We start from the raw sequence: 13932 nt of genomic DNA, 5'->3' as shown, positions 1-13932 counted from the left end.
AAGCTTGGAATCAAACACTTCAGGAAACTCCCTTACCCATGAGGAACAACCATCCGCCACTTGGCTTACAGCAGGTAATTCTTTTAAGCAGACAGAGGGAATTTTGTTAGGATCCAAGATTATATGCAAATCTCTTTGATGAACCCAACTAATGAGTGAATCCCCCTTCGTTGACACATACACTTTACCAGGAATGACTCTGCCCTTGAAGTCAATAGTGCCTACAAATCCAACCACCAGATCAATGATTTCTCCGCTATACCCTCTTGGTTTAATATCAGGTTTACTCAGTTTCACTTTGCATTTTAGATTCTGATCAAACAATGACTTAGGGATTAGAGTGACTTTGGCCCAAGAATCAAATAACATTTTGACTGGGGCGTCATTTATCAGAACAGTTTCAAAGGGACCATCACTACCAACAGATTTCACCTGACAGATGTTAGACGCAACCGAATCAGAATCACTCTCATAAAGATCTATTTCCCTTACTTTCTTTAGACTCTTTCCTGATTTGCAACATTTTGTGAAATGACCCTTTCTGCCAAACACCGTGCAAGTGGATTTCAGAGCAGGACACTGTTTTGAGTTAGCCAAATGCCCCGGATTGCCACATCTGAAACGCTTACCCAAGAAAGGTTTTCAGAACCCAGGCTTAGAATCTGAAGACCCAGGTTTAGAGTCTGTTCAGGAGAATAGATTGGATTTAGAAGACTTTTCTTTTCCTATCACAAGAACACTACCATCATCTTTCTTTTTAGTAGAGTCATTACTGCGTATGGTGTCAATGCAGGCTTTGGAATGTTCATGCGTTTTTGCAATAGTAATAACTTCATGTAGAGAAGGGTTGTCTTTTTGCCAAAGGCTGTCACAAGCTTTATCTATTGTACAACCCAACATGAACTGGTCACAAAGTCTTTCTTCCAGAGAGGCAGCAAAGTTACAGGTTGCCGCAAGTTTACGCAGAACAGTAACATATTGTTCCACCGACTCATCCTCCCTTTGCATTCTTCTTCCAAAATGAAATCTTTCAAGGACAGTACTGATTTTAGGCAAAAAGTGTAAATCTAATTTTTTTATAGCTATATCAAATTCATTTAAGCCAGCAGAGTCAGTATCTGAAAGGTCAGGAAGATGTTAAAAAATGTCCTGGCCTTCAGATCCCAAACAATGCATTAGTAACAAAGTCTTCCTCTCTGCACTAAGAGACGTGCCACACACCCTGGCGTAGTGGGTAAACACTTTCTTCCATTTAATCCAAGGAAGAATGGGATCACCAGGGGAAGAAAGAAAAAAGGAAGGAGCTGGAACGTTTTGCATATTTGACACTAAATGAAAAGGAAAACTACATTTGTTAGAAATATTCGCTATGTATATGTGAACCTCTTCTTATAATCAAGTGGCTAACTAAGTGGCAGTTAGTTAAACCTTAAAACAAAAATAAATAAAAGATAAGAACCACACATAAAAATAAACAAATTATGGAAAATTATTATAAGAGAATTAGCATTCTAGGTTATGTTTAACTTATAGCAATATGCAATTTAAGCAGCAATTTGGTCCAAGCTGTGCGCTCAAACACATTATAAAATGCCTCAAGCTGTTTGCATAAGCATAATAAACAAAGCTGTTTGCATAAGCATAAGCATAATAAACAAAGTCACAAAGTCCTAAGTTGTGCACCTTCACTTATTCACCACCTTTAGCTGTTTTGTATTTAATTAAACCTGTGCGCGTCAGCGCATTATAAAACGTCTCAAGCTGTGTGCATCAGCGTGTGAAACCAGGCCTCAAGCTCTGCACATTGACTTTCCTCAATGACTGTACTCACACTTCAAAGACGAGTAATTAAAGTTGTGCGCGTCAGAGCGTTACAAGATGCCTCAAGCTGTGTGCATCAGCGTGTGAAACTAGGCCTCAAGCTGTGCACGTTTGCAGTGATGAACATTCAGCTATGCGCTTTTAAATAGACAGGCTGAGCGCATCAGCGAAAGCGATCCGATAGTGCGCATCAATTATAAACGACAGCGGTGCTCCTTCAGTTGACGAGCTAAGCGCATCAGCGAAATAGAATTACTCTTACTTTGCGTTGCCCGATCCAAAATGGCCGACAGCTGCGTAGCCAACGCGGTGACGTGACACGTGACCCGAGTTCACGCGGTGAACTTCAAGGACATCACGATGAAAGGAATCCAAGCAAACAATGGCAGTCACGCAACATCTTACGAGGGAGACCAAGACACGTGATCACAGAGCGAGGCAGTCACGAAGAAGTAGTAAGGCAGTTGAATGTGTACGTTTAAAACAAATTACTTCAATTAATAAAGTGTTCCTCGTTTGCCCAAACAAGTAACTGCTCCGTGTATAACAGAGTGGTTAACACATATAAAAATGCGATTTAAGCTGACACTCTTCTCACAACCGTCAGAACAATTATATGAACAAAGTCGAGGTAGTTCTTCTCCAAAACAATGCTTGAATAGACTCAAATAGCAGAAGTCACAGCAAAGTTAAATACACCTCACCAAGGTAATGAAGAAGTAGGAGAGCCTCGAGTTTACCAGGACGTTGATGATCTCAATTTGATAATCAATCCAGTCTATCTCAATTCGATGATGAGTCCAGTTTAATCAAGTTGCTGTTGGGGTCTCTTGATGAAAATAGGGTTCTTCATAAGTCCATCATCGCCAAATGTAAGATCCACATCAAATACTCTCAGGAGACATGAAAAGTTGTAGAATCCACTTTATTAGGTTTCTAGTAACAGAGACCCCATCCAATGCACAGACCTGGCAACTGTCATCTGAAACTCAGCAGAGCACAGCACAGTGTAGCCAATGTTCCAGATTCCATGCAGAGTTAAAGGGCAACAGTACATTAATACAAACCCCTATATACATAAGACACTACAATCATCATCTTATATTGTGTCTCACTCACTCCCTTGTGATGGACCTCCTTGATCGCAATTAGGAATGCTTATATTCCCTTCTATGGTGTTTGTCTCTGTATTACTACTCGTTATGGTCTTCTATTCTCTTTTACCACAGTATTTCAGCCACGTGTGTACTATTAGTTATTTTTTTTAAACACTTTATCATTTTATCAAATACGTATGATTCACAGCAGAACAACAGTATACACTACTTCGAGAACAACAAAAAAATGTCATCAGGATGCCAATCCTAGTGTGTCATAGTGTTAAAATTGACATTACATTCATAAAATCGTTAGACATTCAACCCAATATTTCAGTGTCCATTTAGTATTTACCATGTGGTATCCACTGGACCCTTCGCAACAAACCATCTGACCGGTCCCGTCCTCTTCCCCCCCACCCGTGTCCATCAGCCTCCCAGAGTTGTAATCATTGAACATTATTGTTACTGGCTACTTTCATCTGACACCCTGTTACCCAAGTGTTTCTTTGTATATTCCATTGTTTCTGCTCTATTGTCAGTCACTTTATGTTTTTGTGCAAATTACTTTTTTTGGTGTGCAGCACCAAGGCTAATGTGTGCCGGTTGCATGACGGTACAAAGCATGCAATTATTTTGCATGCCTTTGACACACATTTTTTAGCGTTCATGTTTTTACTGCGAAAATGCATTTAAAACGCATGCCAATACCACATATTTTTTTAATATTTAAAAACAATGTATTTCTGAGCTGAGACCCCCGACACCCCAACTTGCCTTACATGCGTGGTATTGGCATGTGTTTTAAATGCATATTCACTGTAAAAATATCTGCGCTAAAAAAGGCATTGTAAAGGCTTAACGTGGTAAAAACTTCATTGTAAAGCCTGTTTCCCATGTGTTTAGGCACAAACTGAAAACACAAAGTTGGGTTGACTTGTGGTACAACTCCCCTTATTTTTAGACTTTAATCTAGTCTATATAGCTGGGAGTTTGATTTTGAAGCCTGGTATCTGATGCAGAGCTGAGTAGAGTAGAATGATTTTGGGGACAGAACAGAGAAGAGGGATTGAAAAGAAACATAAAGTGGTGGCAACATTGCAGATTAGAGTTTATTATAAAGAAGGAATATTGAGAAACAAGTAGTGATTTTTTTTTAGTTATTTCAAATGACCAGCAAATCAGTCTGGTTTTAAAATAAGGTGAGTCCGCGTCAAGATACCTCACAACTGTGTTTAAAGAACCAGCCTATTGAAGAAAATGTGCAGTGGATTCACGCAGTAAAATGGGAGTGTATTATGAGATTGCACAAAATAAAAGTTATAAACACAATCACATTTGAGAGCCAGGAACATCTGCGCCTAAATCATTGTGAGAAATATGTACAAATTGTGACACTATTGAAAGGATAAATAGACATTTATGACAATGACTGCACTGTTTAAAAATATAATGTGAGTAACTGAACAAGGTTACATGCCATTATTATGATAATACAGATTATCTAATAATAGGTGAAGCCAGGAGGCAGGAGAGGAGGTTTTAGTATACCTTTGCATACTAATAACATAGAGAGTTATGTTGAGTTGCTTATCATGAAATGTATTTCACCGTAGAACTGCAGGTACTGCCCCAGAAGAAAAGAAATGAGGCATAAAATACACTGAGAAATTAGTTTTTGAAATGAGAAAGGCAGAAGATAAAAATACTTCTAGAACACATGGAGAAAACAATATTTTTTGTTATTTCTTTTACTATTATGAAGAAAATAATACATTGGAGCTAACACAAATGTATTGAATTATTTAATGGCTCAAAAAAGGCATTAAGTCAGTAAAAGAACATGATTACAGCAATAGTAGATCAACATGGCATTAAGATACGCATGAACACAAGTTGTGCCATTTTCTGAGCACAGTTGATATTAGTATTCAGATTTGGTTTTAAGTACCAAGCGCTGGAGTACTTTACCACTGCACCCATACAATATTTGAAGTGGTGATTTTGTGTACTCTTTCGACCAAGCATTGGAAACAGGGTATACTAAGAATAGAAACATCAAGTAGCACAAAGTATAAAAAAGAGGTGTTTTGTGCAACTAGACATCCAACTTTGTGATAAAAGTCTTTATAGCCACTCCTGCATGTCTGCTTTTAGCACACAGTGGACACAACACTCGGAAGTGGTATTCAAGAACAGTAAATGGAAGTGGGGACCATTCCCTACATGTTTTTTGCATATTTAAAAATGTCACTAAGGTGAGATTAGTAGGACATTGTGGTCTCAATCTTTCAATTGTTATCTACATTTGTCGTTTTAACTGAAAGTCGTCCAATCAATGGGTCAATTCTTGCCAGCTCATTGCCTTAGATAGAATCTATTATATTAGTGGTCTCAAACATATGAATTTTATCAATCAATTTGTATAATCAGAAGTGAATAAATCAAGAATAAATTAACAAAGGGTGTATTCTTATTTTGTAGAAATTTATAATCCAATGAATGTAAGGGTACAAAACAGTATTCACATATACAGAAGTGACAGAGATTAACAAAATTTAAAGTGAAAAACATATTTACTGGTCACTTATGTAAATAACCTATTTCTAATACCTATCTACAGAAAGCCATTTTTCTTTAGCATTCAGTAAAAAATTTCTGTACAACAATACTATTTTATTGATGAAAATGGGTTAGACTGGTCGAAGTTTTGGTCTTGTCATATTATACTTCTAATAGACCATCTTCAGGACAGAAAGATTCTTATGTAGAATGAGGACCCCTTAGAAAACAGATCCATTTAGGACCTTAAAGTAATTAGTCAAAAGTGGGTGGTGAAACCTTAAAGAAGATTTGTTCCATCAGTATACCGTTAATAATCTGGATAACTTGAGTCGAAGCCATAAGGAAAGTGTCTACGGAGTGTAGTATCACTTTCTGAATTTGGCATGTTTACTGTGGCATTGTTATATGTGAAAGGCGCCATCTTAGTTTAGCATCCCGGCATTCACTTCTGTATATGTGAATACTGTTTTGTACCTTTCAATTTATTTATTGAATTATAAATCTCTACAAAATAAGAATACATCCATTATTCATTTATTTTTGATGTATTCACTCTTGATTATACAAATAGATTTATACAATTCCTATGTTTGAGGCTGTTAGTTTGGGCACTCATAAATTATACTGGTAAATATTGTTTCACTATATCGAAATAAAATCTCTTAGATAGAATCTAGGCATGTTCATTCTATTTGCAAAATGGTGGTGTTGAATCCATGTGTCTTATATAGTACACATTGTGGTAACAAAGATGCCACTGGGTCATGAACTGTCCATAGTCATTAGATCAATGGATTCTTGGAATTTCCCCAGGTCTTCAGGTTCATGTAATTTTTTGTGATTTCTATCCTGAGAGATCAACATAGTGGCAAGCTCTTGAAAGCCATATCTAACATCCTCTTCCATAGCTAAGTCTCAGTATCAGCAATTTCCTGTGTTTAATATTTGTGTCTGGTGAAAAATCTGCTGAAACATATGTTTTGATGATTCGTATACAGGAGGACTTTTCACTTTTGTAGCTGCTTTGATCATCTTTCCAGTTTGGCGATACCCAAGGAAGAATGCTATTACTTTTTTGGCTGCCATATGCTTTGTGGGTGTGCCTGGGCCTTATTTGGTGTAGGCTTTGAAATTACAGAGACACGTTAAATGGTTGTTTTAAAAGGTTTTCTACAAAGGATCATCAAACACAACAAGTCCTAGTTCTCACTGCAATACTTCCTAGTGATACATAGACATCAATGGTTGCTCATAAATCACACCAGGGAGTTCCTTAATCTAGGGATACTCGCGACATCTCAATCTATTGCTTAATTAAAAAGCAGCCTCGCTCTGATCTCAACAATACGAGACAACACAGGACTCACAGACACTTTGAACGGACAAAAAATGTGTGAAGAGCAAGATGGCACCTCACGGGCGCACCACCAATGGGACCCCTGGCTGGTACTCACCAGGATGGCCCTGTTATCATCATTGGTGCCATCAAGCTTTAACGGAAACGTGTCTCAAACCCAAAGTAACAGTGCGTGATGCAGTGAACACAACTTATATGTAACAAAAACTAACAAACATTTAAACATTTAGACATATAAGATACTGCGCAACCAGGGCATTAAACTTTACTTATGTTCCCTTCTTTGTTGCAAACAGTAAAGCATTTAAATATAAAAAAGAGGAGTGTGAAGACTACCTATCACTTCACACCCCACTTATTTGTGTCTGGTAAAAATCTGCTGAAACATATGTTTTGATGATTTGTATACAGGAGGACTTTTCACTTTTGTAGCTGCTTTGATCATCTTTCCAGTTTGGCGATACCCAAGGAAGAATGCTATTACTTTTTTGGCTGCCATATGCTTTGTGGGTGTGCCTGGGCCTTATTTGGTGTAGGCTTTGAAATTACAGAGACACGTTAAATGGTTGTTTTAAAAGGTTTTCTACAAAGGATGCCAGAAATACCGATATGCCATCTTGTTTGTCTCTATCAAAGACCCTGGAAAGTCTAATGTTCTCTAGTCAGCATTATCATCTGACATTTTAGGGAGATTTCACAGTTTTTGCCCCAAAACTCTTGTTCTGCTGAGAGGGTGCAGAAATTTCTGCACAGCTTCTTTTCTGTTTTCTATGACATCTCAATTATTTTGAAAGGAGGCTATATCCATTCTTATTAAATTAACTTTAGCAGTAATCTTTCATTGAATACACTGCTGTCCTAACTGAGGTCAGTTCTCTCATTTGGCTGTTTATTGTGATTTCAGCCATATTAGTTGTTGGCGAAGGTATGGGGTGCTTCTGTTTACCAGTCTATACTTCTTTAAACAGGCGCTGTATCCAGAGTTTTTGCCTAGACATGTGGTACAACTATTTGGAGCAGCAAATGCTACACTGAAGAGGGTTTTCTTTTGGATGTCTGTGTATTTGGTTTAGTTATATGGCATTTACTTACTGTGGTTAGGCAAGTTCAGAACCACTGGGGTATGCTAGTCTCTGCTAATCAGTGATGAGCACAGAAGATGGCTTATTACATGAGGCTCCATTTTTAGTATTATCTCCAGACAGGCCATGGATTAAAGGAGGTCAGCCTTTGGTCAATATTTTAAGAAGCAGGGTAAGAAGATCCATTCAATACTGAAATGAGACCCATTCAATACTGAAATGCCATGACCTGTCATGTGAACTTTTTCATCATATGTCTGAGCCTGCGGTGTACATTCGCACATTACTAAACCCATTTAGACCAGAATGGTCTCACACTGTAAGGTTTTGAGAACAGTGTTCCTAAAAATGCCCTGATATAAGTGCAGTGTAAAATGTTCTGTTAGGAGCAGCCCAAATGTCAAAGTAATTATAGAAGGACACACTTTCCAAGATGGCAGAAGTTTCAGTTACACATTGTTAGGCGTTTTTTCTCACAAAGCTCCTATTATGTTATCTGGCCTCCCTTCTCTCTTTGGTGACCAAGTGGAGGTCCTCTGAGGTGCTGTCACACACTTCTTCAACCATTTGGGCCACTGTCACACTCCTCTTCTTTAGTGCTTCCTCAAGGTGCATTCAGGCCCAAAGTTAATGGTGTGTCTGTTCACACTGTCCCAACAGACACCATTTGTCATCTGCACATCAGTTAAGATATGTTTCCCTCTATCCTAAGGGCATGTGCCAGCCACAGGTGCTGTCATTCACCAAATAACGCCACCTATTCGGCCCTGGACATCGGCAGAAAAACACAGTTAGGCAGGAAAATGCCAACTTTGTAACAAATGACCTTTTCAGATAGAAACTTAAAATCCAACTTTACCATTATAGAATATTTTAAATTACAATTCAAATCAATCAATCAGTCAGGGGAATTGTAAGCGAGCTACTCACCCGCGAGGGTCTCAATGAGTGGACAAAGCATTTCTTTATCTGTTCCCAAAACCAATGCCCAAAGAGTCCACTTCTATGTATATGAACCCCACTTAGCCCAAATAAGTAAAACATAAAGAATACAAAAAATTGTGGCAAATTTCCTAGCAACAAACTATATAGCGGCTTCCGAAACATAAAAAGAATGTGGCAGCTACATTACATTCATTACATTCTGCATAAAGCTAATGCAGGTGAAGTCTCTGCTACTTACCAACATGGAGGAATCTTGACTGTTGCCACTGTTGCTGTAATACACAAGATCCGCAACAACCACTTTCCCATTCTTCATGAAGCCAACCTATGACGACAGAGAAGTCAATACAAGGTAAACAACGTTTTACATGGTGCTGCCTTAAATGACTGCTCTTGTGAATGCTATAATTCAGTGCTGTATCACTATTTCTGGGCCACATTGCAACCATTTCACCTTTCAAAATGACAAAATTACTGTTTAAGGAATTTCTATATGATTGTACGAGGCTTGAACCTTGTGTTCATGCTCTGCTTCAGCTGTGTAGCAGCTTTTGCTCACTTTTAGGTTGCAAACTGCTTTGGCTTTGACAGAATTTATATTTATGTTAAATATGTTTGTAATAAATTCACATGTTACTTCAACTTAGCAAAGTGTTCAAAATTAATATTGGTTCTTTACCACAGATTTTTTTTACTGATGTTCTTAAATGTTACGTGAAGTGCAGGGGTATGAGGGGAAGCGTTAGAGTCTGTGTGTATTTGTGTGTGTGTATGAGAGAGACAGATGCACTATGTTTATGTCTCACAAAGTGAAACTGTGTCTAAGTATGTGTGCATTTGTTTTATTTGTATGCAGATTTGTGATCTGTCTGTAGAGGGGCAGGATAATTAACTCTGCCTGACACATATATACCTTACTCCAACAAACAGGGAAACACAAACTTGGGCGAGGTGACACTGTTTGTGCTTGAACATATTTTTGGAAAGGCTCATGTTTAGGTGACTGTCATGTTATCTTACTACTTATTTGAATAGTGCATTATTTGCCAATAAGTTGGTCTCTTGGTTGTTTGAGTAGTCGCAGGTTTGCTGTTATGCTTCATCCAGCAGAGGTGATTGTATTCTTTATTCACATTGGTGTGCATGGATTGTTTCAAGGCTGTGTTATCCTCAAGCAAGCGTTCCGTGAAGGTGTGGTTGGAGTGGCGGAGTTGGGAGGTGGTTCTTGTGATCTTCCAACCTTAACCATATGAATACCATGTGTGTAGTGGGTTGCATCTGAGTGTCGGTTGGCAGTGGGGTTCGGATCTTAAGGCCCTACAATAAAGTTGCTACAGCAGTGTTGTTGGGTAGAAGAAAGGCATTTTGTGTACTTCCAATGAAATTGCATGGCTTCCTCTTTCTAATGCAGTGTTTGTAGATCTTCTGTTTCTCATTTGGCGTATAGCATGCTCCAGCCTGCGAGCACACGTGCACACACAGACAAACATATACGCATGCTTGAACACGCACGCTCTCTCATTACTACATACACACACTACGTGCATGTATGGCATTTTCTGTAATGTTGTGAAGATTTTTGTTGCTGAACTGAGTTTCAAGAAGAAGCCTAACTGTCTTGCTGTCGGTTTTCCATCCTTTGCTTTAATTTCTGTGTTCGTTAGAGTGTATATACTTTCTCAGAACCAAGTTGACACAGAAAGGATTTTTTAGTAGGCAGCACAGGTGATCCTCAAGGGCTTATATTGGGCCTTCAACCTGTAACAGAACACAGGGCTGAGGCAATTTATTTTCTGGTTCCTTCCCCTGATTACTAGGTATGGGCATAACTCGCGTAATTCAGTTTAACGTAATAATACGAAATCACGAAAAAATTCCACAAGATTATGCTTTAATACCCAAGAAGAGTAATTCTGCATTTACTGCCATTTCTCAGGGCAGAAATACCCCATCAGCTCCAAAAGGAACATGAGGTTGCATTTGTGCTACGAAATAATGCTAAATGCAACAGAACATAAATAGCGAGCAGGAGCGGCCACTCGCACTCACTAAATGTGCTTGTGGGGTTGGGATTTTCCCCCAACTTACTACTAACATTTAGCACTATTTTCCTAGTGCAATATGGACACTAGGATTCATTTTGTACTAAGAAACAGCGCTAAATGCAGCAGAACATGAACAGAGACCACGCGCATAGGTCGTGCTCGCTAAATGTGCTCTTGCATTAGGATTTGTTCCCCCAAATTACTCTTAATTTTGTGAGGAGGATCCTTTAATTATCGGTAATTCTGCATCAAAGAGTAGAACAAGTTACTTACCTTCGGTAACGCTTTTTCTGGTAGATACAATATCTGCCTGTGGATTCCTCACCTTGTGAATATCCCCCTTGCGTCAGCAACATTCGGAAATTCTTTTTGTAGCTTCGCGCCGACGTGGACGCGGACGTCACAGAGACACGGCTCCGCTCGCGACTCCGCTGACGTCACCGACGCCTACAATAGGCCCACGCCGGCGTGATGACATCAGTTCCGCCCTTTTTTCCGTGCCTTCGAGGCACACGGACGGACCGATGACAGTAGTAATGTACACAATATACACAGTATAGAAATAAAAGCAACACACACAGTGTGAAGCAAATGCAAATAAACATATTATAATAAAACAATCCATTAGAGATACTCTGGCAAAGAAGAGTGGACAACGGGGAGGCGGGTGGGTCAGTGAGGAATCCACAGGCAGATATTGTATCTACCAGAAAAAGCGTTACCGAAGGTAAGTAACTTGTTCTTCTGATAGATACATCTGCCGTGTGGATTCCTCACCTTGTGAATAGAGTCCCACAGCAGTCCCCACTCCCGGAGGAGGGTGTCCACTCTTCTAGACCAGGAAATCCTGAAGAACAGAGCGCGCAAAATGACCATCCCTCCTCACTTCGGTATCCAAGCAGTAGTGCTTTGCGAAAGTGTGGATGGAAGACCAAATTGCGGCCCTACAAATATCCTCTACAGGCACACCTCTAGCCAATGCAGAGGTCGAAGACTTAGCCCTAGTCGAATGAGCTCTTATGCCCTCTGGTGGTTCCTTACCGGCCAAAGAGTAGCAGATCTTAATGCAGAGGACGATCCATCTCGACAAAATCCTCTTATGGACCGCTCTTCCCTTCTTTCAGCCAGCAAAGCCAATAAAGAGCTGGTCATCCATGCGACAGTCTCTAGTTCTGTCCAAATAAAAAGACACCGCCCTCTTGGGGTCCAGACGGTGCAACCTCTCCTCCTCCTTGGAAGGGTGAGGGGGAGGATAAAAGGAAGGGAGGGTGACGGATTGACCAAGGTGGAAAGAAGACACCACCTTTGGCAGAAAAGCAGCCCTGGTCCTTAGAACCATTCCATCAGCATGAATGGACAGGAATTGGGGCTTGGAACTAAGAGCTTGAAGCTCACTTACCCTCCTTGCCGAAGTTATAGCAACGAGGAAAACAGTTTTGAAAGTCAGGAGCCTCATGGTACATTTATGAAGAGGCTCAAAAGGAGCACCCATTAAAAATGTCAGAACTAGATTCAAATCCCACTGAGGCACAATAAAAGGGACAGGAGGGAACTTATTAATGAGGCCCTTCAAAAACCTCAAAACTATAGGAGACTTAAACAGAGAAGGCTGGTCAGGCAAACAAATAAACGCCGACAGCGCTGACATATAACCCTTCACTGTGGCAACAGCAAGCCCCTGCTGTGCCAGAGAAAGGGCAAACTGGAGAACATCAGATAAATGGGCCCTCAAAGGGTCTATGGACTTTTCCCTGCACCAAATAACAAACTTAGACCACCTATAAGAATAGATGGACTTAGTGGAGTCACGCCTGGCTGACAAAATGACATCCACCACATCGTGAGGGAGAGAAAAAGAAATCAGGTTGCCCCGTTCAATCTCCAGGCATGAAGGTGTAAGGTCTGGAGGTGGGGGTGTAGAACCTGCCCCTCCCACTGAGAGAGGAGATCTGCCCTGTGAGGGAGACGGAGCAGCGGGTGAGAGGAGAGGTGGAGAAGGTCTGAGTACCACACCCTTCTTGGCCAATCCGGGGCAATCAATATGACTCGGGCCCGGTCTTGGCGAATTTTCCTCAGAACCCGAGGAATCAAGTGTATGGGAGGAAACGCGTAAAGGAGTTGCGAGCTCCAACTCAACTGAAACGCATCCCCCAAGGCTCCCTGCATCGGAAACTGGAGGCTGCAGAATGACAGGCAGTGAGCATTCTTGTGAGTGGCGAACAGGTCCACCCGAGGAGTCCCCCACATCCGAAAGATGTCGTGAACTACCTCTGGATGGAGCCTCCACTCATGATCGGCAGAGAACTGCCGACTGAGACTGTCTGCACGAACATTCTGAACTCCGGCCAGATGATTTGCCATCAGACAAATCTGATGGACCTGAACCCAGGACTAGAGACGCAGAGCCTCTCTGCAGAGACACTGCGACCCTACTCCTCCCGGTTTGTTGATGTACCACATCGCGGTCGTGTTGTCCGTTAGGACTTGGACCGACTGACCGCGAAGGGAAGGGAGGCAGGCCTTGAGCGCCAGACGTATTGCCCGCAATTCCAGAAGGTTGATGTGAAGCAACCTTTCCTCTGGAGACCAAAGACCTTTGACCTCCAGGTCCCCCAGATGAGCACCCCACCCGAGGGTGGACGCGTCCGATATTACTGTGGCAACCAAAGGAGGAATCTGAAAAGGCTTTCCTTGAGACAGATTGCCTTCCACACTCCACCAAGACAGATCCGCTGCAGTTTCTCTGGAGATCTTCACTGACTCCCTGAGATCTCCGTTGTGCTGATACCACTGCCTGCGGAGGCACCACTGGAGTGCCCTCATGTGCCAGCGTGCATGGTTGACCAACAGGATGCATGAAGCCATCAGACCGAGCAGGCGAAGGACCTTCAGGACTGGAACAACCGCTCCAGGAAAAAACAAAGGAATCATCTCCTGAATGTCGCGAATCCTTTGAGGGGGAGGGAATGCGCGACATACAGTAGTGTCCAGTACTGCACCTATGAACAGGTTGCGCTGTG

At 41.0% G+C, this 13932-nt stretch overlaps 1 protein-coding gene across 1 annotated transcript in view; it reads right to left on the bottom strand.

Annotated features, from left to right (window-relative positions):
* The window catches only part of LOC147709413 (xanthine dehydrogenase/oxidase-like), a 1362843-nt gene that overhangs the window by 551088 nt on the left and 797823 nt on the right, over positions 1-13932 (bottom strand). The window contains exon 23 of the mRNA XM_086927983.1: positions 9106-9192. Within this exon, the coding sequence (XP_086784109.1) occupies positions 9106-9192 (87 nt within the window). The remainder of the gene's footprint in view (positions 1-9105; positions 9193-13932) is intronic.

Source organism: Lissotriton vulgaris, chromosome 6 (assembly GCF_964263255.1).
Source record: "Lissotriton vulgaris chromosome 6, aLisVul1.2, whole genome shotgun sequence".
NCBI classification, from domain to species: domain Eukaryota; kingdom Metazoa; phylum Chordata; class Amphibia; order Caudata; family Salamandridae; genus Lissotriton; species Lissotriton vulgaris.
Note: the sequence above shows the minus strand (reverse complement) of the source record. Positions and strands in the feature narration are given on the sequence as shown.